Genomic DNA, 23,166 nt, shown 5'->3' with positions numbered 1-23,166 from the left:
CCCCCCCCCCCCCCCCCCCCCCCCCCCCCCCCCCCCCCCCCCCCCCCCCCCCCCCCCCCCCCCCCCCCCACCCCCCCCCCCACGGTGCGGCCCCGCCTCGGCGGGGCTCTCCCCGAGGGGTCCCCAGGCGCAGCCCCCCCCCCCCCGCCGGACCCCCCCGCAACCCCCATCCAGGCCCCGCCACCCCCATGCAGCCCCCCCAGTACCCCCAATAGCCCCCATCCACCCCCCAATGCCCCCAACCGCAGCGCCCCCCATCCAGCCCCCAGCTCCCCCAACACCCCCCATCCGGCCCCTAATACCCCCAACCGTGGCCCCCCCCATCCAGCCCCCCCCCAACTCCCCCAACCCAGCCCCCCCATCCATCACCCCGATAGCCCCCCGAGTGCCCCCAATACCCCCATCCACCCGCCCATCCAGCCCCCCACTAGCCCCCCCAATACCCTCCCCCCCCAGTCCCCCCAATACCCTCACCCACCCCCCCAGTTCCCCCCAAGACCCCCCCCCCTTCCACCCCCCCACCCAGCCCCCACTAGCCCCCCCAATACCCTCACCCCCCCCAAGCCCCCCCCAATACCCTCCCTCCCAGCCCCCCCAATCCCCACCCCACCCCCCCTCCAGCCCCCCCATACCCCCACATCCCCCCCCAAGGACCCCCCCCCCAAAGATCCCCAACTCCCCCCCCGTGCTCCCCCCGTAAGCACCACTCACCCCAAACAACCCCCCCACAATCCCCCCTCACCCCCCAAACCTCCCACATTTGGGGGGGGGGGGGACACCCCCAAAACCCACCCACCCACCCGTGCCCAACACCGGGGGGAGGGGGGGGGGGGCACCCATCTCCCCCACCCCCACCCATCCACGCAGAATCACACGGGGCCGGGACCCCGCGCCCCAAACCCACGCCCCCCCCGGCCCAAAGCCCCCCACCCCGGGGGGAGGGGGGGGGGTCCGTGGGCGCGGGGCCCCCCCCGGGCGCGGGGCGAGCAGGGGTGGGCGGCCGGCGGCTGGCGCTGCCGTTGCCATGGGGACCGTGGGCGGCCGTGGGGGCCGCACGCAGCCCGCTGCTATTTGTGCCTCGCCGCGGGGACGCGCGGCGCCCGCCACGGGGACGGGGGGGGGACGGGGGCTGCCGTGGGGACACGGGGGTGGGGGGGTGGGGGGGATGGGTCCCGCGGGACCCCAGTGGCCGGAGCACCGGGGGACACCGCGGCGGGGGCGGCCTGGGCCTGCGGTGGGGGTGGGAGGGCCACCGGGGTGTCCCCGGGGGGGGCAGTGTGCCCACCAGCAGTGGTGTCCCCACGGGTGGCAGTGATCCCGTGGGTGGCCGTGTCCCTGTGGGTGGCCGTGTCCCCATGAGTGGCCGCGTCCCTGTGGGTGGCCGTGTCCCCGTGGGTGGCAGCGTCCCCGTGAGTGGCCATGTCTCCGTGGGTGGCAGTGTCCCCACCAGTAATGGTACCCCCGTGGGCGGCCGTGTCCCCGTGGGTGGCCGTGTCTCCGTGGGTGGCCGTGTCCCCACCAGCAATGGTGTCCCCACGGGTGCCCATGTCCCTGTGGGTGGCCGTGTCCCCGTGGGTGGCAGTGTCCCCGCGGGTGGCAGCGTCCCCCAACCACTCGCACGCCCCGTGCTCAGAGAAACGCGTTTATTGCAGCCCAAGGGGAGGCGGGGGCGGGACGAGGGCCCCCGACCCCATAACACTGGGGGGGCCCAGGGCAGCCGGGCGGGCGCAGGAGGGGCGCGGGGCCCCCCGACCCCACAGACTCTGCCAGGGCCAACCCGGCCACCTCTGCGTGCGAGGGGCGAAGCGGCGCGGGGCCGGGGTAGGGAGGGATCCGCACCCCCAGAAGCAAAACCCAGCAGGATCCTGAGCCACCAAAAATAATAATTATGTCACCCAGCGAGCTCCGTCTATTCCTGAAAAACAACAGAGCCGTCGCCAGCGCGAGGCGAGGCGAGGAGAAGGGTCCCAGCCGCTCGGGTTGCCGTGGTGACGGGGCGTAAATCTGCATTTTCCGCACGCACATGGAAACGCCGAGCCCGGCCGGTGCCCGTGCCGGTGCCGAGGGATGCGGGTGCGCGGCCCGGCCGTTGGCGAGGGGTTTGGGGGCGCCGGGCGCGAGGCCCCGAGTCCCGCGGCGGTTTTCGGGTGGGTTTCTCCTCTCTCTTCGCCTCGTCGCTCGGCCGCTTTTCGCCGGGGTCAAAACTGCACGGCGCCGGGGGAGATGTTGAACATGGAGGGGTCGAACTTCTGGCCGCGGAAGGGGGAGCCCTCGGTGTCCCAGCCCTTCTTCAGCATCTCGTGCACCTTCTGCAAAGAGCCGGCGGCGCCCGTCAGGCTGGCGATGGCCCCAACCCCCCATTTTTTTGCCAAAAATACGGGCCCGTCCCGCAGGCAGCGATGCCCGGGAACTACGGGGCCGCGTCGCCGGCTGCAGCCAACGCAAGGAGGGGAGGTGTGGGGCCAAGCGCCCGCTGCCCGGGGTGGTGTTGGGCAGCGGAACGCGGCCCCGCTCGGGGCGGGGGGCACCTACCAGCTCGTGGCTCTGCGGCTTGCCCTGCAGCTTCTGGTGGTAGTCGAAGGTGAGGCGGTCGAGCACGGCGTGCTCCTCCTCGTCCACCGTGGCCATGGAGCGCTCCTTGTTGATCTTGTCGATGTCGATCTGCTCCTCGCCCTCCAGGATGGCGTTCCACCAGTACTCGTCCCCTTTGTTCAGGTTGATCTGGGGACAGTGGTGACCACGGGAGGCTCAGAGGGCAGCGGGGCACAGAGCTCCCCCACCTGCCCTGGGGACGGGTCCCCCCCTCCAGGCCCATCTGCGAGCGGTGCCACCGGAGCTCCGGAGCGCGGCTGAGGTGGGATTCCCTCTCGCCGCCCCCTTCCCACGGCTGGAAGAGCGGGGCGAGATGCCCACGGCGCTCCAAGGGGTTTGGGGGCCCCCCCTGCCTCTTTTTATGGCCTCTTTGGGCAAGCTGTGTTCCCGCGGCGCAGCCTGAGCCCTCCTCCCTCGGGGGTTCGGTGCCTCCCCGGGGGGTTTGGTGCCTCCTTGGGGGATTCGGTGCCTCCCCAGCACGGCGCTTTGCTGCCCCATCCCCAGCTACTGGGACCTCAAAACCCGGATTTGGGTTCGGCATCCTCCAGCAGCCGAGGGTGCGCTGCTCCGGGGGGGCGAGCCGAGCGCCCGGGGACCCGTGCGGATGTGCTGTGGGGGAAGATTCAGAAAGCCCGGCCCTGCCATCGGCCTCGCGGCGCCGCGACTTCGCGTTGCGCTAACCCAGAAAGAGCCCTCGCCCCGGCTCCCCCAGAGGCTCGCTCCGCGTGCGGGCGCGTGGGCGGCGAAGGAGGCTGAAATGTCACCCGTGCTTGCCGCGAGCGCCTGCCTCCTGCCTGCGGGGCCCGCGCCGCAGGGGACGTCCCCTTGCCACTAGCCCGGGATTCGGGCCCCCGCCCCGCCGGGGGAGCGAGCCGCGAGCCTCCCGGGTGGACGAGCACGGAGCCGGGCGGCAGCGCTGGGTGCCGGCGAGCACCGGGGCGAGCGCCGGCGTGAGCGGGGTGCGTCCTGCCTCCAGCCGGGAGCCCCGACTCGCTCCTTTTTTTATTTTTTATTCGCACGGAGGGAGGGGTGGGCTGCTTTTTCCCATATTATTTTCGCAATAATCCCAGCAGCAGGGCAGATTTATGGCGTTCGTCGGCGCCTCTGCAAAATCATCAATAAAGGCAGACAACACAATTTAGCCGAGCCTCCCCAGAAGCTCAACAGCTCTGGAGGGGAAGCACGGGCGGCCATTAGCGACACGGAGCCGGGCGGCTCTCCCTGGTGCGAAGAAAAGGAACCAATTAATGCAGGAGGGGGTGGCTGGGGCTTAATCCTTCTGGGAGAGCGGAGCCGGTAAAATATTCCAGCCTGGGGAAGGAAGGCGTTTAGTTTCTCCAGCTAGACGGGCGAGCTCCTTCTCCTCCTGACCGCACAGGACTGGGGGATAACGGCGCCGGGGGCTCCCAGCCCCGCTGCCCACCCAGGCGGGAAGGAAAACCCTTCCCCTCTCCCTTCCCCACCACATCCCCTTCTTCCACCGGTGCCAAGCGCCCCACGAGAAGCCAGGCCTGGATAAAGAGCCAGGGTGGGACGTGGAGGGAAGCCCACGGGGGGCTGCAGCCTCCGGCGAAAGGCAGAGGAGCTGCGGCCGCGCGCGGCGACCCAGGAATCCTCTCCTCCTCCCCGCCCCGTGCGTGGCCCTCGCTTTATTTACCGCATACCGCTTCCCACCCTGCTGGGAGGACAGAATTATTCATTCCCTCGCCAGCTTTTCCGCGGTGCGCATCGCTCCAGCGCCGAGTGCTTCGCAAACAACAATTAATTAACCTCTGCAGCCCACCTTGCGCGCGCGGGGGAATTCGCTCTTCCCCGCCCTGTTCCAGGGGGAGAACCGAAACTGGGACTCGCTCCGAGGCCGGAGTCCCACTTTCAAACACGAGCCTCCGAGCTGCCCGCGGGGCTCGGCGGAGCTCTGCCAGCTCGGGTTTGGGGTTTTTTTTGGATCTCAGCGGTGCTGGACTGCGTGCTGCAGGCAGCTCGGCTTCCAGGGTGGGATCTGCGGGGCTCGGGTTGAGCTCTTGGGTGTATTCCTGCCTCTCGATTCCCTCGGCTGGGCACGGGGGCTACAAGAGCTTGCGGGGACGGAGACGCAGGAGGGAGCCTCGGCGAGCGCTTGGGTGTGAGGAGGGCGAGTGGGGGAGAGCAGGCGGCCGGCCCCGTAACGCTCAGCCTGGGCGGCGCGGTGCCTGCGAGCCGCGGCCCCACCGCACACGGCAGCACGCAAAGCCCCGAGGGGCTGCACGGCGCGAACAGGGCTCCTTCACAAGGACAAACCGCGACCTGGTTACGCTGCTCGCTCCGAGACAAGGCAAAAGCCCGGCCCAGACTCGAAGCTGCTGCTACAAGTTGCCCAGCCCTGGGGGCTCCTAGAAGCGCTGGCGGCCTTTTGCCGCAGGCAGGATCGGGTTCCCGCAGCTGTGCCGGGCTCTCGGTCAGGCAGCACCTCGCGCCTCTGCTTTGCTTTTATTTTTTTTTGGAGGATGCCAAAGGCGCCCGCGGGGTCAGAAGCACCCTCTGCAACCGGACGCCGTGGGGAAGGAGGCGATGGGGGGCACACCGCGGCTGAAGCTGCCGTGGCGTCCTCGTGCCGTGGTGTCCTCGTGCCACGGTGTCTTTGTGCCACGGTGTCCGTGAGCCATGGTGTCCTCGTGCCGCGGTGACAACGATCCCGGGGCAGGTGCCTGAGACCACCCCGAGGGGACCACGCTGTCCCCACGCAGGGGACGTGCGAAGCGCAGGGCGAGCGGCGTGCTGCGGGCAGGGACGGGCGGCTCGGTGGCACACCAAGAGGCTGAGCGGTGGCAGCAGCACGGGCACAGCCTTGTGTCCCCTCCTCCTGCGTCCCCAGCCCCGCCGGGAGGGACGCAGCCCTTCGCTGCAGGAGCTGGGCTGTGCCGCAGCACGAGGTTTCCTCCCCGATCCTAAATACCTTGTCAGAGACGCTGCCAAGGGACGTAAGTAGGTCTTGGGAGAACAACCTCTCGCCACCTGCTTCCCTCCCGAGGCGGCAGCAGCGGCCTGCCCAGCGGGCGGCAGGAGGCAGAGGCCGTGGAGGGGGCACCGGGACGGCAGCGGGCGTCGCTCCCGCGGCGCGTGGAGGTCGGGGGGCGCCGCAGATCGTTGTTCCCCTGGCCTGGCGGCTCGGGAGCTGACAAGCTGAAGGCTGTAAGAGTTGTTCAAGGCAGGGCTCGGTGACAAAAGCCCAAGCCTGGGCAAGAAACGTTGGAAAGGAGGAGAAAAAGAGAGGGAACGGAGGGAGAAAAAAATCCCCAACAACGAAAATAATCCCAAAACGTGTTGTGCACAACACCCAGCGGAGCCTGCTAAAAACAGCTCATGCGAATCTATTTTCATCTCGCTTTTGACAAGCGAGCGGGCGTGACAGGGGAGGGAGAGCACGGGGCTGAGAGCCGGGGCCCGGCGCGGGCCGGGGACACGATCCCGGGCGGGAGCAGGCGTGGACCAAGCACCCGGGGACCGGCGGAGCACACGGCCTTGAAATGAGGCCCGCTGGGTTCCTCCCTCGGCCGGGCGCTCGCACAAGCCGTGAGCGTGCCGAGGGACGAGGCGAGGAAGGCGCCGGTGCCCCGGCGGCGGGGGCAGGCCCGGTGCCACGCAGCGGGGAGGCACTCGGGGCCTGAGAGCGGGAGGGATCGAGGGGAACGCTGGGGGGGCGAGAGGAGGCAGAGCCGGGGGGGCTGTACGGCAAATCAAGCTGCTCGGGGGAAGAGCTGGGGGAGAGGGGAGGGCGATTACGGCCCCCCACAAGGGACAGGACCAGGCAGGAGAGGTTTCGCCTCCACCGAGCCTCAGCGCTGGGATTGAGCTCGCAGGGACTGCACCAGATCAGGACCACGAGCACGCAGCTGTTCCCCGGACAGAGCCCCCGAGGCGCCCCACGCCCCGCCGACGGCATCTTGGCGACTCCAGCGCCGGCACCTCGCGAGTTTCGGCTGCGTCCCCTCCCCGAATCCCCGCAGGGACGTCACCGGCGCCTCGCGGTGTGGCGATGAGGATGCTCGCGGGATGAAGGCGCTGGCCAGGAGCTGTGCCACGCGTGGAGGTGCGCAGGGGGGGCAGGAAGCTCGCCCGTCGGCACCGGCTGCGGGTGCTGTCGCGCAGCCCCCTGCCAGGAGCGGCTCTCGGCAGCTCGTTACCGAGTGGCTGGGCGGCTCCCATGAATGAACCGCGAGGAGTCTTCGGCTACTCTGCGCACGGGAAGAGGAGACGCTCCCGGGCGAGAATTACTCACTCTGCTCCAGTTACCTTACAATTCTTCAAGAGAAACTTCATCCCACCATCAATATGTTGGCAGCCAGCTGGAGATCCTCACAACCCTGCTGCGCTCGTGCTAATTTGAGGCTCTTGCCTCCAGCTCGGGTTGGAGACGAGGGGCCGGCTCCTCGCGCTGCCCGCGGTCGCTCCGGGAGGCCCCGAGTCTCGCTCCACCCGCGTGCTGCTCCCGTCCTCCTCCGGCGCCGGCTCTTTACCAAACACCGCCTCCCTCGCTGGTCCCGGGAACGCGCTCCGGGGGCTTCCGCAGCGCAGCCGCCCTTGGGCCGGCTCCTCCTGGACGGCGGCGCTCCTTCCCCGCGTTGTGCGCCTTCCCAGACCGGCCGATGTTCAAGAAACTTGAGGATATTTTAAAAACACAGGGTAATGATGGCAGCGCCTCCTGTTGCACACCCTTCGGATGGCCTGACGGGTTCGGAGCTCTTCCCTCCGACAGGGCCCTCGGGGTTCTGGCAGCCGGGCAGCCATCCCGGGGTTTGCCCCATTCCCAGCAGCCAGGCAGCGCCAGCGCATTTTTTTCCGCGCACCTCCCTCGGCTCTTCTGCATCCAGCGGCAAATTCCCACCCGACGTCACGCTGCCGGGCCTGGCTCCGGGTGCCCGTCAGCTGCCCCGCTCGCGATGCGGGGCGAGAGGTGAGCGCGCTGCCTCGAAACCTCGCGGCCCTGTGCAGGGCCAGGAACCGCTGCGGCTGCCGGACCCTGGCCCCGGCACCTCTCCTGGGGCTGGCGCCAGCCCCTGAGAGCTCCTGAAACGCTTCTGGGGAGGTCTCTGGCTGGGAAGGAGAAGGCAAAGATGGCACCAGGCGCCAAGACCCTGCTCCTGGCGGCCCCGACACTCACAAGAATTTGGCAACCGGTTGATGTGGAAGACACGCGAGGCCCCAGGCTGACGGGCAGCCCAGGACAGCGCCGGCTGGGGCAAGGAACTGGGTCCGCAGCCCACCGGAGAGCAGAGCCACCCCTGGATCGCTGGAGCACGCCAGAAACACGTAACGAGGCTGGGAACCCAGCAGCAATGAGCTGCCGGGCAACAACAGCCCCCAAACCACCTCAACGAGGAAGACGCGCGGCGCTGGGGCGGCAGGGAAGGGAAAGGGAGCGGTGGCCGCAGCGACGGCTCCCAGCAGGGCTGGCAGCGTGCGTGAGAAACCCAGCGCAGGGCAGAAACGAGTGACAGGGGCTTCCCCTCGCCTGGCACGCAGGCGAGGGCAGCGCGAGCTGGACATTGCACAGGGAAAGGCGGCGTGGGACACGTCCAGGTCTGGCTCAAGCCTCCAGCTGCTCCAGATTTCCAGGTCAAGCCCAGGGGAGCTGCAAGCCAAGGTTTAGAGACGCGGCGGGAGCGGTCAGCCCTTACCAAAACGCACTTCCCCGGCTCCAGGCTCCAGAGGGAACTCTCCGTGTTGATCTTGTGCGTGAGCTTCCCTTCCATGAGGACGCGCTGGCTGCTGCCCTCCAGCACCGCTACGCGAATCGCGCCGCTGCTGATATCCACAGACACCTGGAAACACAGAGAGAGAAAATAAGCAGGAAGGCTCCCGCTCGCTTTCTCGCTGCGCTGGTCGGGGTGTGGGTCAAGTGCACTCGCTGGGGACGAGAGAGCGAGAAGAGCCATCAGGGCTGCGCGGAGCGGCAGGGTGGGAATCCCACCGTCACTTCAGAGCAAACAGCGGCAGCTCGGAGAAGAAAGGAAACCCCTCCTGGGAGCGGCAGGCAGCAGGGCCCGGCACACAGAGCCCCGGAGAGACTCACGCCAGCTGGCTCTGCCGCAGCCACTTCCCTGTGCCTCAGTTTCCCCCGTGCCTCAGTTTCCCCCCAGAGAAAACCAGCAATGCGGGCCTCCTCCGTACAGCGCGCAGGGGCCGGGTGCCCGCTCGCTGCGACCGAGCTGTTAGGAGCACAGCGTGTGCGTGGCCAACACCGGGACCCGCAGGTTCGGGGCTTTCTGACCCGGGAAGGCTCAGCCCCACACCGCAGCTCCCCTGGCTTCCGCTGCCCCAGCCTAAAAGCGCGCTCCTTGGCTTCGTTTGGCCGCCGAGCCCGCGGCCGACGGCCGTGGCAGAGCCAGCGCTGGGCTTGGACCAAGCTCCTGCCGTGTGTGCCGGAGGGCTGCGAGGGGCGCGTGGCGAGGGGACGAGGCAGCTCCGTCCCCGGGAACGTGGCCAGCTCCCTCCCGCAGCAGCCATACGGGGAACCCTGCTCCGACCCGCCGTGGAGGTGGCACGGCTCCCCCCGGGGGGACAGAGGCAGACTGTGGCTTCGCCCGGTGGCACGGCGCTGCCTCGGTCTCCAAAGAGGCCAGGCCATATGCTGCTTCCCTTCCCTTCCCTTCCCTTCCCCTCCCGGCAGCACGGAGCCGCGCCAGCGCCGAGCCCGAGCGGGGCTGAGGCAGGACGTGGCCAGAGAGGGGCAGCCGGAGCCCTCCGGTCCCTCGCCCGAGAGGAGGAGACTGCGGTGAGATTTGCCTGCATTCTCTCCCAGAGTTCCCCCAGATCTTCCTCCTGCTCTGCAGATCTCATTTGAAACGTTATTACATTATCCATTACCTAGGAGATTTCCAGTGACTCACTAGCACCACACAGGCAGGAGCCGGGCAGAGCCGCGCCGGTCGGGGCCGGCACCACGGCTGCGTGCCCGCTGCCGCCCGACAGAGCCCCCGGCCCGGCCGGGGCCGAGGAGCCACCGCGGTTTGGACGGGAGCAGAGGAGGCCGGGTGAAAGCAGGACCCAGCCCCGGCACGGCCAGACCCCCCCCCCGCCACCTTCAGGGGCTCAGGGGGGATGGGGTCCGATGCCCCCAGCCCCGCGGCGGTGCCCAAGGCGCAGACGCAGCGTCACGGCCGCGGGATCCGAGGGGAAGGGGACGATTCAAGGCGAGGCAGGCTTCCTTCCGAGGCAGCCGCACGGGGCGGCTTGTGGGGCCGGGGGGCAGCTCCGACAGCAGGCAGCAGGCCCGGACAGGCAGCGTCCCGGCGCGGGGAAACCGGCTGCAACGCTTCCAACGGGGCTGCGGGTACTGGGGAGGAGGCCGGGGCTAGGGAAGGGATTGCTGTTTGCTGTACCGTGCAGCGTGCCGCCCCGTAACCCAAAGGGCAGCGGGGGGGGAGACAAAGGCAGGGGAGAAGGGAGCAGGGAGACCCAGAGGGAAGAAGAGCCCCAAGCCTCCGTGCAGCCTCTTCGCCCGCGCCACCGGTCAGAGCGCGAAGCGATGGCGCCGCCCGCTCCTCGCCGCGAGCCCCCCGGGCACGCCGGCCCAGGCACCAGGGGGCTGCGGAGGCAGCCGGGGACGGGACCTGCAGCGGGGCTGGAAGCCCTCGCGCCGGGGAACCAGCCCGGGGGGCTCGCAGGAGCCCACGGCTCCGAGGCCGCCCGCGCCCCTCGAGGGAGCGCGGGGCCCAGCTCTCTGCCGCGGCTTCGCAGCGCGGCCATTTCTGTGCGCGCTACAACGCCCACGCCCGCCCACGCAAATCAAACAAGCAAACACAAACCTAGGAGCGAATCTAGCTCATCTCCTCCGAGCCAGGCGGAAAAGAGAGGCTGTTGTCATTATCTCTATTTAAGTGCCTGGGAAGCGCTCGGATCCGCGGGCCCCTGTTGCGCCTCTAAGTAGATCAGAGCGGTGCGGAGCGCGAAGGAAGCGCTCCCACCTACCCCTTCTCCCGATCCTGCTCCACGGACACTCTGTGGAGCTCCATACAAGGAAACCTTAAGCTTGCCCGAGCGAAAATGTGCCATAGCAACAGCCTGAATCCAAAAAGTGTCATAAGTAAGATTTTCAGCAGCATTAGAGCCGGGCACGCTCCGAGCCCGGGGACCGAACGGGGGAGATTTTTAATCTCGCCTTGGCAGGCAGAAGCCACGAAGCTGATAATTTTTGTAGAAGATGAAGCCGCGCGGTGAATGCAGGGGAAGGCTCCTGTTTTGCAGGAGCCATTGATACCGTGCCCTAAGCCTATCTAGCTCCAAAATTGCTCTGAAGCAGCCAGCTCTGGCCCGTGACCCAGCCCGCAGCCCCCACGGCTGGAAGAGATGCAAGGACTCACTGTGAAATGAAAACCTGGCTGCGAGGCGCCAAGAGGAGCCCCGGGAGGGAGGCAGGAACCAGGGAGCAGGAGACGCCTCGGCAGGACACGGAAAGCCTCACGTCGGAGCCCTCGATTGCCCGAGAGGGCCGGGCAGGGCCCCGGGCCAGGCTCGGCAGAACCAAACTCGCCCCGGGGCATCGCGCAGCGCGGGGCCGGGCAGAGCGGAGGGACGCGGGTTTGGGGCAAGGAGGCTGCAGGGATGTGCAGCTGCGGGCGTTTGGGGCTGCCGGCAGCAAACACGCCTACGCCAGAGCTGCCTGAAGGGAGAAGAGGAGAGAAAGGGCAGAAAAACACGGCCTGTCCCAGCTCCTCGGAGCACCTGCAAGGCCCCCGCATCTCTGGGCGGCGGAGGATGGGGTAGACAAAGCACGACGCTGCTTTTTTGGCAAGGGCACAACTCCCCGGCACCTCCCTGGGCAGGGAGAGGCATCGCGATCGCAACGCGATCCAGAGGGGACGGAACATCCGCCCGGACACCCCCGAACCCTTCCAAGGAGCAGCGTGGCTTTGTTTTAGAGACCCCCCCCCGGGAATGCTGCATCTCGCGGTGCCCCTGCTGTCCCCGTGACAGCCGCTTGCTCCATCGCCCCTCCAGTCCGGGCCGCTGCTGCCAACGACACCGCGTTGGCACGGCGAGGAGCTGTGTAGGCTGGAGCCGGTGAACAAACCCAAGCGTGCTCGTTGCAGCTGCCCTGGAAGCAGAGGAGAACGGGAGGTGGGGGAGCGCGGGCTTCCGAAATGGAAAAATACCGATTCGGCCGCGGGCAGGGGGGCGCTGGGAAAGTCCCCAGAGTTCAAACCCGGAGCCTGATTCTGCTCCCGAGCCAGAGGAGCCGTGCCACCGCCGACCAAAGCCATGCACGCCATGCTCCAAGCCTGAAAAGCTCCCGGGGAAGCAGCGCCCGTCCCCAGGCTCCTCACGCGGCGCCGGCAGCTCGGGCGCTCGGGGGGGAGGCGAGCCCCATCCGAGCGCGCGTGGCAGGCGGCCGCAGCAGGAAGCACGGCTCGGAAACCTGGCCGTGAGCTCGCAGGAGGTGGGATGGGAGGAAAACGCACAGAAAGTACCCAGCAGCGCCAAGGAACCCCGCTGGGGCGCTGAGCAACGGGAACGAGGCACGACCCCGTCCCGCTCCCCAGTTTGAGGGACAGGCAGGGGGCCGAGGAGCCTCCCCGCTCCACACACGGCTTCGGAGGCAGCTGGGCACCCACGGGGAGAGGGAGGTGCTGGAGGACAAACCCTCAGAGCCGTTTTACCTGTTTGCCCTTTACGATGTGCTTGGGCACCGGCACTTTAATCTCCAGGTCGCTGTAGTCTTGGGACCAGGCGTAGTTCTCTCGCACGGCCCCGTTGTAGCTGTCGGGGTTTGTCTGGAACTGCTCCTGTCTCCTGGGGAGGGGAAAACAGGCGACACGCTGAGCGCGGGGCAGATCGGAGCGCGGGGAGGGCAGGGAACGGGGGAGCAGGGAGCAGGAAGGGAGGGCAGGGCCCTGTGAGCCTGGCCCCTGGGTGGACGGGGCAGGGAGAAGGCTGCCCAGAGGCCCCAAACGGACACGGCACGCACCACGATGGGCCTGGGACCACAAAAAGGGCTCGCGGGGAGACGGCTGCTTCCTCCAGAGACACCCGAGGAGGCGCCTGGGGGGGGGGTTATCAGACTGATAAGCAACCCTCGATATGCCGCGGGGAGGTTTCCTTTGGCTCTGGCAGGCTGCGGACCTACTCCTCCAAAACCTCCCGCAGGGCAGGGAACCGAACCCAAATCCGTTCCGACGACAGCCGCGGCCCTACCAGAAGGCAGAGCCGTTTTGGGGTGGTTCGGGCCGCACCGAGCACTCGGCCCGGGGCCGCGGCGCTTTCCGTAAGGGCGCAGGGGACGAGCGGCCCTGGGGGGGGGGCACCGGTCCCGACGCCCCCACGCCGAGGGGCCCGCGCCGGCAGCGGGTGGGGGCGGCTTCCAGCCAGCGCCGCGCCCCGAGGATTACGTAAGATCCAAGGGGGTTAATTAAATTAGGCTCGGGAGACGTTCGGAGGGGTTTGTGGAGGGGTCTGCGTGCACACGGGGGTGATTTTTTTCTCCTTCGTGGCCGGCGACGGCCGCACGCTTCCCGCCGTGGCTCTGCGCCGAGCGGCCGCGGGCTCCCGGCCCATGGCGGCACCGGGCGGGCGGTTTCGGGGGGCACCGCGGTACTTTTTCTGGGGAATTTTGGCCTTGCTTGGCGTTCGCCCATTGGGTGCCAATTGCCATGGAAACGGGGTTGGCATGGCAGCGCCGAACCCGGCGCTCGCGCTGGTTGGCTCCAGCTGGCGGCTTCCAAGCCGCCCCCGGACCCGGAGGAGGCGAACGGGCTGCGGGCCCCGAGCGGCCACCGGGCTCCCGGCCGGGCACCGGGCTGGCGAGGGGCTGGGAGAACCGGAGCCGTGCCCCGCTGGTGTCACCCCCAGGTGGCGTGTCCCCAGGGCAGGGGTTGGGTGGCCCCGGAGCCCGTCCCCGTGCCTCGCTGCGGAGCCCGGGCAGAGGCCGTGCTGTGGGCTCCACGCGTGGACACGGCCCGGCCGCGCTGCTCCCGCCTCTGCCCCGCGTCCTTGGGGCTGGAGCAGGCGTCTAAGTGGCCGCACGGTGAACCAGAAACCCCTCCGGGGCTGAAAACCGGCTGCTTTTCCCTTTCCTACAGCGTTTCTGTAAAATCAGCCCGATCCTGCGCCGGTGTGACCCCCACGGGCGGCCACGCGTGCGGGTTTTTCGGCATCCCGCGGCACTGCCCGCCTGCCGTGGCCCACGGTGCCCGCCGGTTCGCCCGACTCCCACGTCCTGGCGGCCAGCAAAGCCCCGCTTCCAGCCCCGGAGGTCGCGCTGGGACGTGACACCGTGGCACGAGGCAGAGCTCAGCGTCCTCCGAAATCCGTCAGCGAGGCGCCAGGGAGGAGGCGCAGCGCGGAGTCGCCTCCAGGCAGCGAGGCCGGAGCGGGGAGAAACCTCATCCGCGCAAAGGCAGGCGTGGTAACGCGCCGGCTGCAAACGGCAGGGGCTGAACACCTCCTCCTCCTCGGGAGGAAGGTGCTGGGGCTGGGCGGATGCAGGACAAGGCGCTTCGGGAGGTTTTAGCCTTCCAGGGACCTCGCCGAGCACGCCGGCACTGCAGCACGCAGGCACGAGGGGTTTCGCAGCTGCCCCAGGAGAAGTCGGTGTTATTTGGGTTACTTCCACGGGGAAACTGAGGCAGGGCGTGCTCTGCCGCGTCTCCACCGCAACTCTCTCGTCCCAGCCTTGCTGCGGAACTGGTGGCGGCGGCGGTTTTCCCCCCAGCCCCCTGACTGTCGGCGCTGTCCCTTGCGCCCTCCGCGGAGCAGCAGGCCAAGCGGCGAATTCCCCCGCGGCGCCGCGGATTTGGGTGGCAGACGCGGGCCTCAGCCCGCTCAGAGGTCTCTGCCAGGAGGCTGACGTCCCCACGCCGCCTCCTGGGGCAGCAGCGCCTTGTCTGGGGACTTTCTGCCCAGATCTTTGCCTGGTCCGAGCGTGCTTAGCACACGCCGCCCTCCGTGCCGGTGGCGCTCGAGGAATCGGCTCTGGGTCCCCGGCTGGGAGCAGCCTCCCTCGCTGGCCTCGGGCTGCGGCTCTTCCAGGAGGCAGCTCCACCCTCGGACCCACCGGACGAAGGCTGAATCCTCGAGGACAAAGGGAAGGAGCCCGACGGAGGGGCCGGACCCGGAGCGCAGCGGACGGCCATCTTCCCGTCGCGGTGGTCGCTCGGGCCGGCGGCAGGTGGCAGCGGGGCTGAGGAGAGGGAGGGTGAAAAAGCAGCAGCTTTGCAAAGCCGGGCTTTGGCACCGCGTGCACTTGGCTGCCGGGTGGTGGGGATGGTGTGGGTGGGTCTGTGTGTTCTGGCTTGTTCTATTTTTGCTCGCAATGTGTCATTTTGGGGGAGGTGAAACCTTTAACAATGCACCGTCGAGAAGCAGCCAATCTGTTTCGCGCCGCGCCGAGCCGCAGCGCCCGGCGGTGCCGTCACCGTGTCAGAGCCCGGCGGCGCGGGGCCGGGGCCCGGCGGAAGGGAGCGGGGACCCGGCCAGGCGGCAGCGCTGCCGGCCTCGGGGCGAGTTCCCCGCCCGCCCCGTGCACGTTTCTGTGCCCCTCCTCGTTCCAGCTCCGCGCGGCGGCGATCCGAGCGTGGGGACGCCCGCCCGAACCCGCCGCCCGCCTCGGGGAGCGGCTCCGGCAGCAGCTCTGCGCCAGCAGCGCGGCGCGCGGCCGGGGGCAGAGACCGAGCGCTGAAGGATTTGCTTTGACGTCGTGAGCGGGGAGAAGTAGGGCAGCTCGCAGAGCTCCTCTTCGAGGAGTTTCCAGGCCAGGACGCAGGCGCTGGGCGCTCGATCCGGCAGCGTGGCCGCTCCTGAGGAGGTGCCGAGGCCGGGCGTGCCACGGGAGGGAGCCGGCTCGGGCCTCGTCCCCGGGGACTCGTTTTTCTCCTTCAAATCCCATTTTTTTTCAGATCCAGGCGCTGTGAGCACTTGCAGCATCCATCCTGCAGAGGCACCGCGGGGCACGGCCGGGGAGGGCGGTGTGGGGAGGCCGGGCGGGCGCTGCAGAGGCCCAGTAACCAAAACGGAGGCCAAAGGAGGCATCGGCAGCACCCCTGCCATCCCCGGCACCCCTCACCGGGTCTCACAAGCGCATCCTGGCCCCAAAAAGCCTCCCCTGCCCCCGCCACCTTCCCCCTGGCAGAGCAGGGGAAGCGGAGGGCAGCGCCGTACGAGGCCGCCCTGCAGCGAAGGGCAGGGACCGAGCAGCCCGGCCCTCAGCCAGCGGCCCCGTGCGGCGCACGAAAACCCTGCTCGGGCCCGAGAGGTTGCCAAGAACGGAAAGAGCTCATTAAGCAGTAACCAAGTGCCGAGCAAGCGAGGAGAAGAGAAACCCAGGCACACGGCGCCCGCGTGCCCGACCCAAGGGGGCATTTCCCGCAGCACCAGGCACCGGGCTCGGGGCGTTAACGACCCCGCGTGCCGCACCCAGGCCGCTCCCGGCGGCGAGGCCAGGACGAGGAGCGCGGCGCCGGGCGCGGCCCCTCGGGGCGGCCGCAGGGATCCACGCGCGTGGAAAATACCAGGCCTGCGCTCCTGCTGCTGCCTGCGCCAGCGAGCCGAGAGGAGCCCCCGCCCTCCCCCCTGCGGGTTTAACACCTCCCGGCACCGGCTCGCCGGGCACCTCGCGTTCAGCCGCTCTCGGTTTCGCCGGCGAAGCGCCGCGGCGTGAGGAGGGCTCGCCGCGGGCTCGTGTCCCCGCCGCGGCGCCGGAGGCCCCCGGCGCTGCCGGAAGGCTCCCGGCTCCCTGCGCACCTCACCTAATTAGGTCTCCGGCAAGGCGCTCAGCGAGCTGAATACCAACCCCCCCCCCCCCCCCTCACGGCGCAGCTCACGCCCGCAGTAAACAAGGGCCGGGATCCAGCCGGCTGCCGGCGCGCTGCGGCCCCGGGAGCAGGGCAGGGACCCGGGGCGGCCCCGGGGCTTTTTCTGGCTGCGTGCTGTTGAGGTGTGGGGGGCCGGCGGGGGAGAGCCCCCCCAGCTGCTTCCGGAGGGCGTCTTTTATCCCCGTGCCGTGCCACGGGAGGCAGCCGACGCCGTCCCCTCGGCCCCAAAACGCCGCCCCGCGCAGCGTGGGCTCCACCGAGGACCCCAGGGAGCAGCGAGACGCTTTCACCGCCCAGCCCCGCGGCCCAGCGGGTCCGTCCCCGGCCACAGCAGGGTCCCCCCGCTCCGGGACGTGCCGCCCGGCTCCTGCCGGCCCCGCCAGAGCTTTGCGCCCTTCGGGGCAGCTTTCGGCCTTCGCTGCTGATCTCCCGGCCGTTCCCGGAGCCGCTCAGGAGAGCCAACTCGCTGCCGCCAGGCGACTTGAAACGGCGGGAGGGCCGTGGAGCCGTCGCCAGAGGGCCAGATTTCCCTGCTGCTGGGAAATGTAGGTCAAGGACAGCGGGACGCGCCACCGTCGGGCAAAGTCCCCCGGGACCTCCGTTGCCCGCGCGCCGCTCGCACAACCTGGGGCCGCGGAGCTCCCCGAGGGGCCGGCGCGAGGCCGAACCGCCCTGGGTTCGGCTCCAGCTCCCCGGGGGAGGGGATGGGGCCGGGCAGCGTGGGGCAGGGACCTCCCCAAAGCCCACGGCCCCACAGCCCACCCCACGGCCCCGCACGCTCCCGGTAGTTTTCCACTCCGCCTTCCTTCCCCGGGCGACCGCCGCAGCGTTAAAACAAGCAGGCGGCTTTTTTTCCTTTTCTAACTAAGAATCAGGCACACGCTGTCCCCCGGCCTCCAGCCCTGGGATTTTCTGCTTGTTAAGAGGGAAAAAAAAAAATAAAAAAATAAAATTTATAGGTTTTAATTTAGTTATTTTTGGTGCGGGGACCTAATTTTGGAGCTCGCTACCTTGGCAGGGCAACCGGAGCCCTGAGCGATGGGGTGCGTGACAGGGGAGCTGACACTCGGCTGCCGACCTCAGCGCCCCGGCCCGAGGACTCGCGCTCCTCGTTAAGGCAAATTGGGCCAAAAAGGGGGCTCGCTGCGGCCGGGGGCCGCGCCAGGCAGAGGGGCTGGGGGAATGCCGCCTCCGGCTGAAGCGTTTCAGCCCCCCCAAAAAGACGCTTTGCTGTGGAGCTGGGCTGCTGCCGCTGCAGAAGGCTCGGTGCCACCTGGGGCGCGCGGCTGAAAGGCGATTTCCCGGCCCTGCCGAGCCCCCGGGGCAGCCCGGAGGTGAAGAAACGGGGTGGGAAGGGGAAAACCCCAAGGGGCGGCAGCGAGCAAAAGGCCGGGAGAAGGACAGGGCTGCTGGAATGGGAGACAAAAGGGGTGAAGGACGAACCGAGCGGGACTAAAAAGGCCCCGGGCAGCGCGCAGAAGGGAAGGGGAACCGCTCCCCGTGCAACGAGGGGATCAGCAGCGAGGTGTGAGGAGAATCGAGGAGAAAACAGGAATCCTCAGGGAGAAAACAAACGCCAGGCGCCCGCTCGGGCTCGGAGAGCCGCTGCCCCGCGATTTGCCGGAGGCAGGGGGAGAGTGCCGGGGAAGCGTCCCCAGGCTCTGCTCTCCTCCTCCTCCTCTTCCTCCTCCTCTTCCTCCTCCTCCTCCTCCTCCTCCTCGTGTGCCTGCCAGCGCTGCGGTGGGGCCAGGCTGCGGGGCCAGGCGGAGCGGGGTCAGGCCGCTCTCGTGGGCGCCCGCCCGGCCTCGGCTCGTGCCGGGGCTCTGCCGCACGGGGGGAATTCCCCCGGCACCCCCAGGCGCAAGGGGAGCGGGAAGCAGGGCGGGCCGGCCCCTCGGCGCGGGGCGAGGTGGGCTCCGGCTGGCTGGGTCAGGCCGGGAGCACAGCAGGGGCTTGAGCCGAGCAGGAAAACCCGCGGGGAGCTCGGGGGGGAAGCAGTCCGAGCGCCCGCCGCGCTGCGTGCCGCAGGGGGAGCGGCTCCGCTCCCTCCCGGCCTCCGCTCCCGGAACAGGCTCGGGGGAGGAGGCCGGGGACGCGGGTCGGGTCCGCTCCGCTCTGCCTCCCCCGGCTGGGGACCCTTCGGCACCTCCCCACCCCAAAACCCTTCCTCTGGGGGGGGTTCCCCGAGAACAAACCTCCCTGCTCCGCACCGGGGCCTTCCCCAGGTCCCACCCGGCACTGCCACCGCCACCAGGCGCCGGCACAAGGGGAGGGGAGCGGGCCCCGAGCACGGCTGGCGGCGAGCAGGGGCCGTTAGGCACAGGGTGCTGAGCACCCGGGGCACCAGGCGCAGCGATGGCTCGCGGCAGCACCGCCAGCCCCAAAGAACAGCCCCGGCGCGGGGCCACGAGCACCGGGGCGGCCCCCAAAAACACCCCGATCCTCGCGGGGAGCGGGTTTTTTTTTTTTTTTCGGTGCAGAACAGGCCAGGTTCCGCTCTCCCCGCGCGGGCGCTGCGATCCCGAGGCGCTCCGCGAGGCTCTGCCGGGCGCTGGCAGCGCTGGGGCGGGCCCTGCCCCTCCGTTTGGCGGCAGCGGGGCCGGGCTTCACGGAGACCCCGGCGGCGGCGGCGGTTTGCTTCACCGGGGAGCGAAGGGGAAGGGGAAGGGGAAGGGGAAGGGGAAGGGGAAGGGGAAGGGGAAGGGGAAGGGGAAGGGGAAGGGGAAGGGGAAGGGGAAGGGGAAGGGGAAGGGGAAGGGGAAGGGGAAGGGGAAGGGAGGTGGAAAACATTCGTGCTGGCTCTCTGCGCTCTGCCTTCCCGCTGCCGGGGCCGCGCGTCAGCCGTGCGCCCCTCGTCCCCAGGCTGCGGGCTCGGCGGGGGACGGCGCGGCCGGGTGAGGTGCTGACAGCCCGCGGGGCGCCCCGCGAGTCCCGCTCCCGCCGCCCGCCGCCTTTCGGGGGGCTCCAGTGCCCCCCAGAGGAGCGGGAACCAACTACAGCCGCGGCACGGGCCCGCTCTGCCCCCACTTGGGGCCCCGCCGCCTTCCCCTTGCCCCCCGCGAGCCGCGGAGGCAGCGGGGGGGGTGGGGGGGGGGGGGGCTGCAAATATTCGGGGAGGGGGGTCCCCAAAGCGGCGTGCTGGGGGCGGCAGCGGGGACGCGGAGCCGCGGGGGCAGCCGCGTCTGCTTCTCGCCCTGCCGGTGCTCGGAGGGCGAGGGGCAGCTCGGAGGCAGCGCCGCGGGGGCAGCTCAGCGCCGCGGGGCTCCCCAACGGCCCCATCCCGCCCCTGCCCCACTCCTCGCCCCCGCGGCTCCCGTCCCGCGGCCCTGACGGCGAGGGGCCGACGTTAAAACCTCACGGGAACGCTCACGGGGGGGGGCTCGAGCCTCTGCATCGCCCCCTCCCTTCCCTCTCCCGCTCCCCTTCGGGACAAATCGGGGCTAAAAGGCACAGGACGGAGCTGGGGCCTGCGAGGGGCAAGGCCCAGGAGCTGCGCGGCCCCCTCGGGGCTGCTTTTGCCCCGTTAACTCCGTGCCGCCGAGAGGCGTCACCCCGACAGCCCCAGCGACGAGCGTCCCTTCGCGGGGCGGCGGAGCGCGGCTGCCGGGGGGGGGGGGGCGGTTCGGTTTGGGGTTCGGTTTGGGGTTCTGGCTCGTCTCTGTCCCGTGTCAGCCCGGCCGAGCCAAGCGCGAGCCCTCCTCCTCCTCCCCATTTCACCGAGCCGCTCGGCGCCCTTCCCCGCCCGGCCCCGCCACCGCCAGGGGCTCGCGGGGACGGGTGGGTGCGAGATTCGGCCGGTGCTCCCGTGGCACGGCCCCTCGGCGTGGGCGGCGGGCACGGAAACCCCGCCGCGGGGCGAACGTGGCACGGCCAGGCGCCGGGGACGGGAGCGCAGGGCTCCGCGCCGAGGGGACGCGAGGAAGGGGCGGAGCGGGACCCCGCGGGACCCCTCCCGGCGCTCACGCAGCCCAGGAGGGCTTTGAGGCGAGGACGTTTCGCCAAAACGAGGAGCCACAAAGGCTGCTCGGGGGCACCAAGCCCGGGGAAAAGCGGCAGCTGCGCACAAAGCCCCGCGGAGTTTGATGCCCCCTGAGCCGAGCGCGCCGGCGGGGCTGGGGGGGGCGCGGGGGAGCCCGACGCCGGGTCCCCGTGAGGAACGGGAACGGCGCCTGGAGCTCCCGGCCCCAAAATTCATCCCCCCCCCTACCCGGGGGATCGCACATCCTCCCTCCCTCCCTCCCCCCGCGGCCCGCAAGGGAAACCCTCGCCCCCGGAAGGGCCGTGAGGACGCCCCCAGAGGGCCCTCGGTGCCTCCCCCCCCACCCCGCCACGAAGGGGGCAGCGTAACGGGGACCCTTACGTGGGCAGCTCTGCGGGCTGGGGCTGCGCGGGGGCAGCGGCCCCCGGGGGCTCCGCCGGCGCTGGGCTGGGCGCTGCCGGGGCGGCCGAATCCTGCGGCCCCGCCGCCTCCCCCGCGGGGCCGGGCTCCACCGTGGTCTCCACCTCGACCTCCTGGGCGGCCGGGGCCACTCGCACCCTCTCGGCGGCCTCCTCCTCCTCTTCTTTTTTCCGCAGCTTCGCCTCCAGCTCTCGGTGCCTCTTCTCGTCGTCCTGCCGGGCCATCCGCTCGAAGACTTGGAACGCCTGGAAGGGCACAAAGGGAGCCGGGCGTCGAGCTCCTGGCCGCCGCGGTGGCGTTGGGGACCGGCCCCCGGCGGCTCGGGCGCAAACAACGCGGGTGGCCGGGCGAGAAGCCGTGCCGCCCTGCCCGCGGGGCGACGAGGTCCCTGCGGGGCAGGAGGAGCCGCCGGGAGGGCGCCGACAGGGCTGGGTGGCGGGGCCGGGGCTGCGCAGGACCACCCGCGGCCCGCTCCACGCACACGCCGCCCAGCGGGGCTCCCGGCCCGAATTTTGGGCTCTGAGCCCCCCGGTCCCGGCTCGTTGCCCCCCGGGACCGGCGGCGGGGACAGGGACGCGGCAGGGCGAGCGCCGGGCCCCTTCCCCGCTCTGCTGCGCCGGAACGGGGCTCAGGACCCATCTGGGGGGGGGCTCAGGACCTGCCGGGGGGGCTCAGGACCCTCTTAAGGGGCTTGAGACCCGCCGGGGGGGCTCAGGACTCTCCTGAGGGGCTCAGGACGTGTCCGGGGTTGGCTCAGGACCCTCCTGAGGGGCTCAGGACCCGTCCGGTGGGGCTCAGGCCCCATCCTGGGGGGCTCACGACCCTCCTGAGGAGCTCAGGACCCATCCGGGGGGGCTCAGGACCCATCCGGGGGGGCTCAGGACCCTCCTGAGGGGCTCAGGACCCGTCCGGGGGGGCTCAGGACCCGCCGGGGGGGCTCAGGACCCGCCGGGGGGGCTCAGGACCCTTCCGGGGTTGGCTCAGGACCTTCCTGAGGGGCTCAGGACCCTTCCGGGGTTGGCTCAGGACCCTCCTGAGAGGCTCAGGACCCACCGAGGGGGCTCGGGACCCGCCTGGGGGGCTCAGGACCCTCCTGAGGGGCTCAGGACCCGCCGGGGGGGCTCAGGACCCGCCGGGGGGGCTCAGGACCCGCCCGGGAGTCCCCGCCCCCACCCCCGCCGCCCCCGTCCCGGGCCCGGCCGCCGGCGGTACCTGCAGGGCCATGGCCTGGGCGGCGCCGGGCGGGAAGCCGAGGCGGTCCCCGGGCCGCAGCAGGAGGCGGTAGAAGTCGGTTTTTCGGTAGAGGAAGCCGAAGAGGACGCGCAGGAACTCGTCGACGCCGCCGACGTGCTGCAGGATGCCGAGCAGCGCCTGGTCGTACAGCTCCGTCAGCGCCTCCATGGCGGCCCCGACACCGCTGCCACGGCAACCGCCCGCCCGCCCGCCCGCGCTTCCGGTCCGCCCGCACCCCGCTTCCGGTCCGCGGCGCGCCCGCCGAAAGGGCCCCCCCCGGAAACCGAGACCCGCGCTGCGGCGTTCCGGGGGGCGCCGGGACCCACCGGGGGTGTCCCCGCCCCCTCCCCCCCCCCGGTGTCCCCGGGGCTTGGCGCGGGGGTGGGGAGAGCTTTGGGGTACAGGGGGTGCAGCTCTGGGGGGCAAACTGGGAGCACTGGGGCGCTGCTGGGGGAAGAGTGGGCAAACTGGGAGCACTGGGATCCTCGGGGGGGGGGAACTGGGAGCACTGGGATCCTCCTGGGAGGGGGGGAACTGGGAGCACTGGGATCCTCCTGGGGGGGGAGGAACTGGGAGCACTGGGATCCTCCTGAGGGGGGGAACTGGGAGCACTGGGATCCTCCTGGGGGGGGAGGAACTGGGAGCACTGGGGTCCTCCTGAGGGTCCCCAAAACTGGGGGAGCTGGGCAGGGGCAGGGGGATATTCCACAAACTGGGAGCACTGGGGGGCTTTTGGGGTGTCGGTGTTCCCCAAACTGGGAGCAATGTCCTTGTGGGGAGGGCAAACTGGTAGCACTGGGATCCTCCAGGGGGGAGAGGTGGGTAAACTGGGAGCATTGAGATACCCGGGGGGCGGGAATGGCACTGGGAGCACTGGGATCCTCTGGGAGAGAGGGGGAGGAACTGGGAGCACTGGGGTCCTCCTGGGGGTCCCCAAAATTGGGGGTGCTGGGGAGGGGCAGGGGGATATTTCCCAAACTGGGAGCACTGGGGTGGCACTGGGATGACCGCGGGGTGGCTGACCCCCAAACTGGGAGCACTGGGGTCCTCCTTGGGGTGTGGGTGTTCCCCAAACTGGGAGCACTGGGGTGCCCCTGGGGGGATGTGACCCTCAAACTGGGAGCACTGGGGTGCCCCTTGGGTGGGCATCACCCATAC

The 23,166-nt window shown here is 70.3% G+C and overlaps 1 protein-coding gene and 1 long non-coding RNA gene across 2 annotated transcripts; both read right to left on the bottom strand.

Moving 5' to 3' along the window:
* Positions 1-1,629: 1,629 nt before the first annotated feature.
* NUDCD3 (NudC domain containing 3) lies at positions 1,630-22,228 on the bottom strand. Its single transcript, XM_040538440.1, has 6 exons — positions 21,988-22,228; positions 20,737-21,020; positions 12,228-12,360; positions 8,247-8,390; positions 2,533-2,721; positions 1,630-2,309 (listed from the first exon to the last, which is right to left on the bottom strand). Exons 1-6 carry the CDS (start codon positions 22,174-22,176, stop codon positions 2,199-2,201), a joined length of 1,050 nt encoding a protein of 349 aa, XP_040394374.1. The 5' UTR covers positions 22,177-22,228; the 3' UTR covers positions 1,630-2,198.
* On the bottom strand, positions 4,626-6,854 carry LOC121060541. Its single transcript, XR_005814854.1, has 2 exons — positions 5,525-6,854; positions 4,626-5,346 (listed from the first exon to the last, which is right to left on the bottom strand). It is a non-coding gene; the product is annotated as an uncharacterized LOC121060541 (long non-coding RNA).
* Positions 22,229-23,166: the final 938 nt, after the last annotated feature.

This window comes from Cygnus olor, chromosome 27, assembly GCF_009769625.2.
Source record: "Cygnus olor isolate bCygOlo1 chromosome 27, bCygOlo1.pri.v2, whole genome shotgun sequence".
Taxonomy (NCBI): domain Eukaryota; kingdom Metazoa; phylum Chordata; class Aves; order Anseriformes; family Anatidae; genus Cygnus; species Cygnus olor.
The sequence above is the reverse complement of the archived record's forward strand: the minus strand, read 5'-3'. Positions and strand labels throughout refer to the sequence as shown.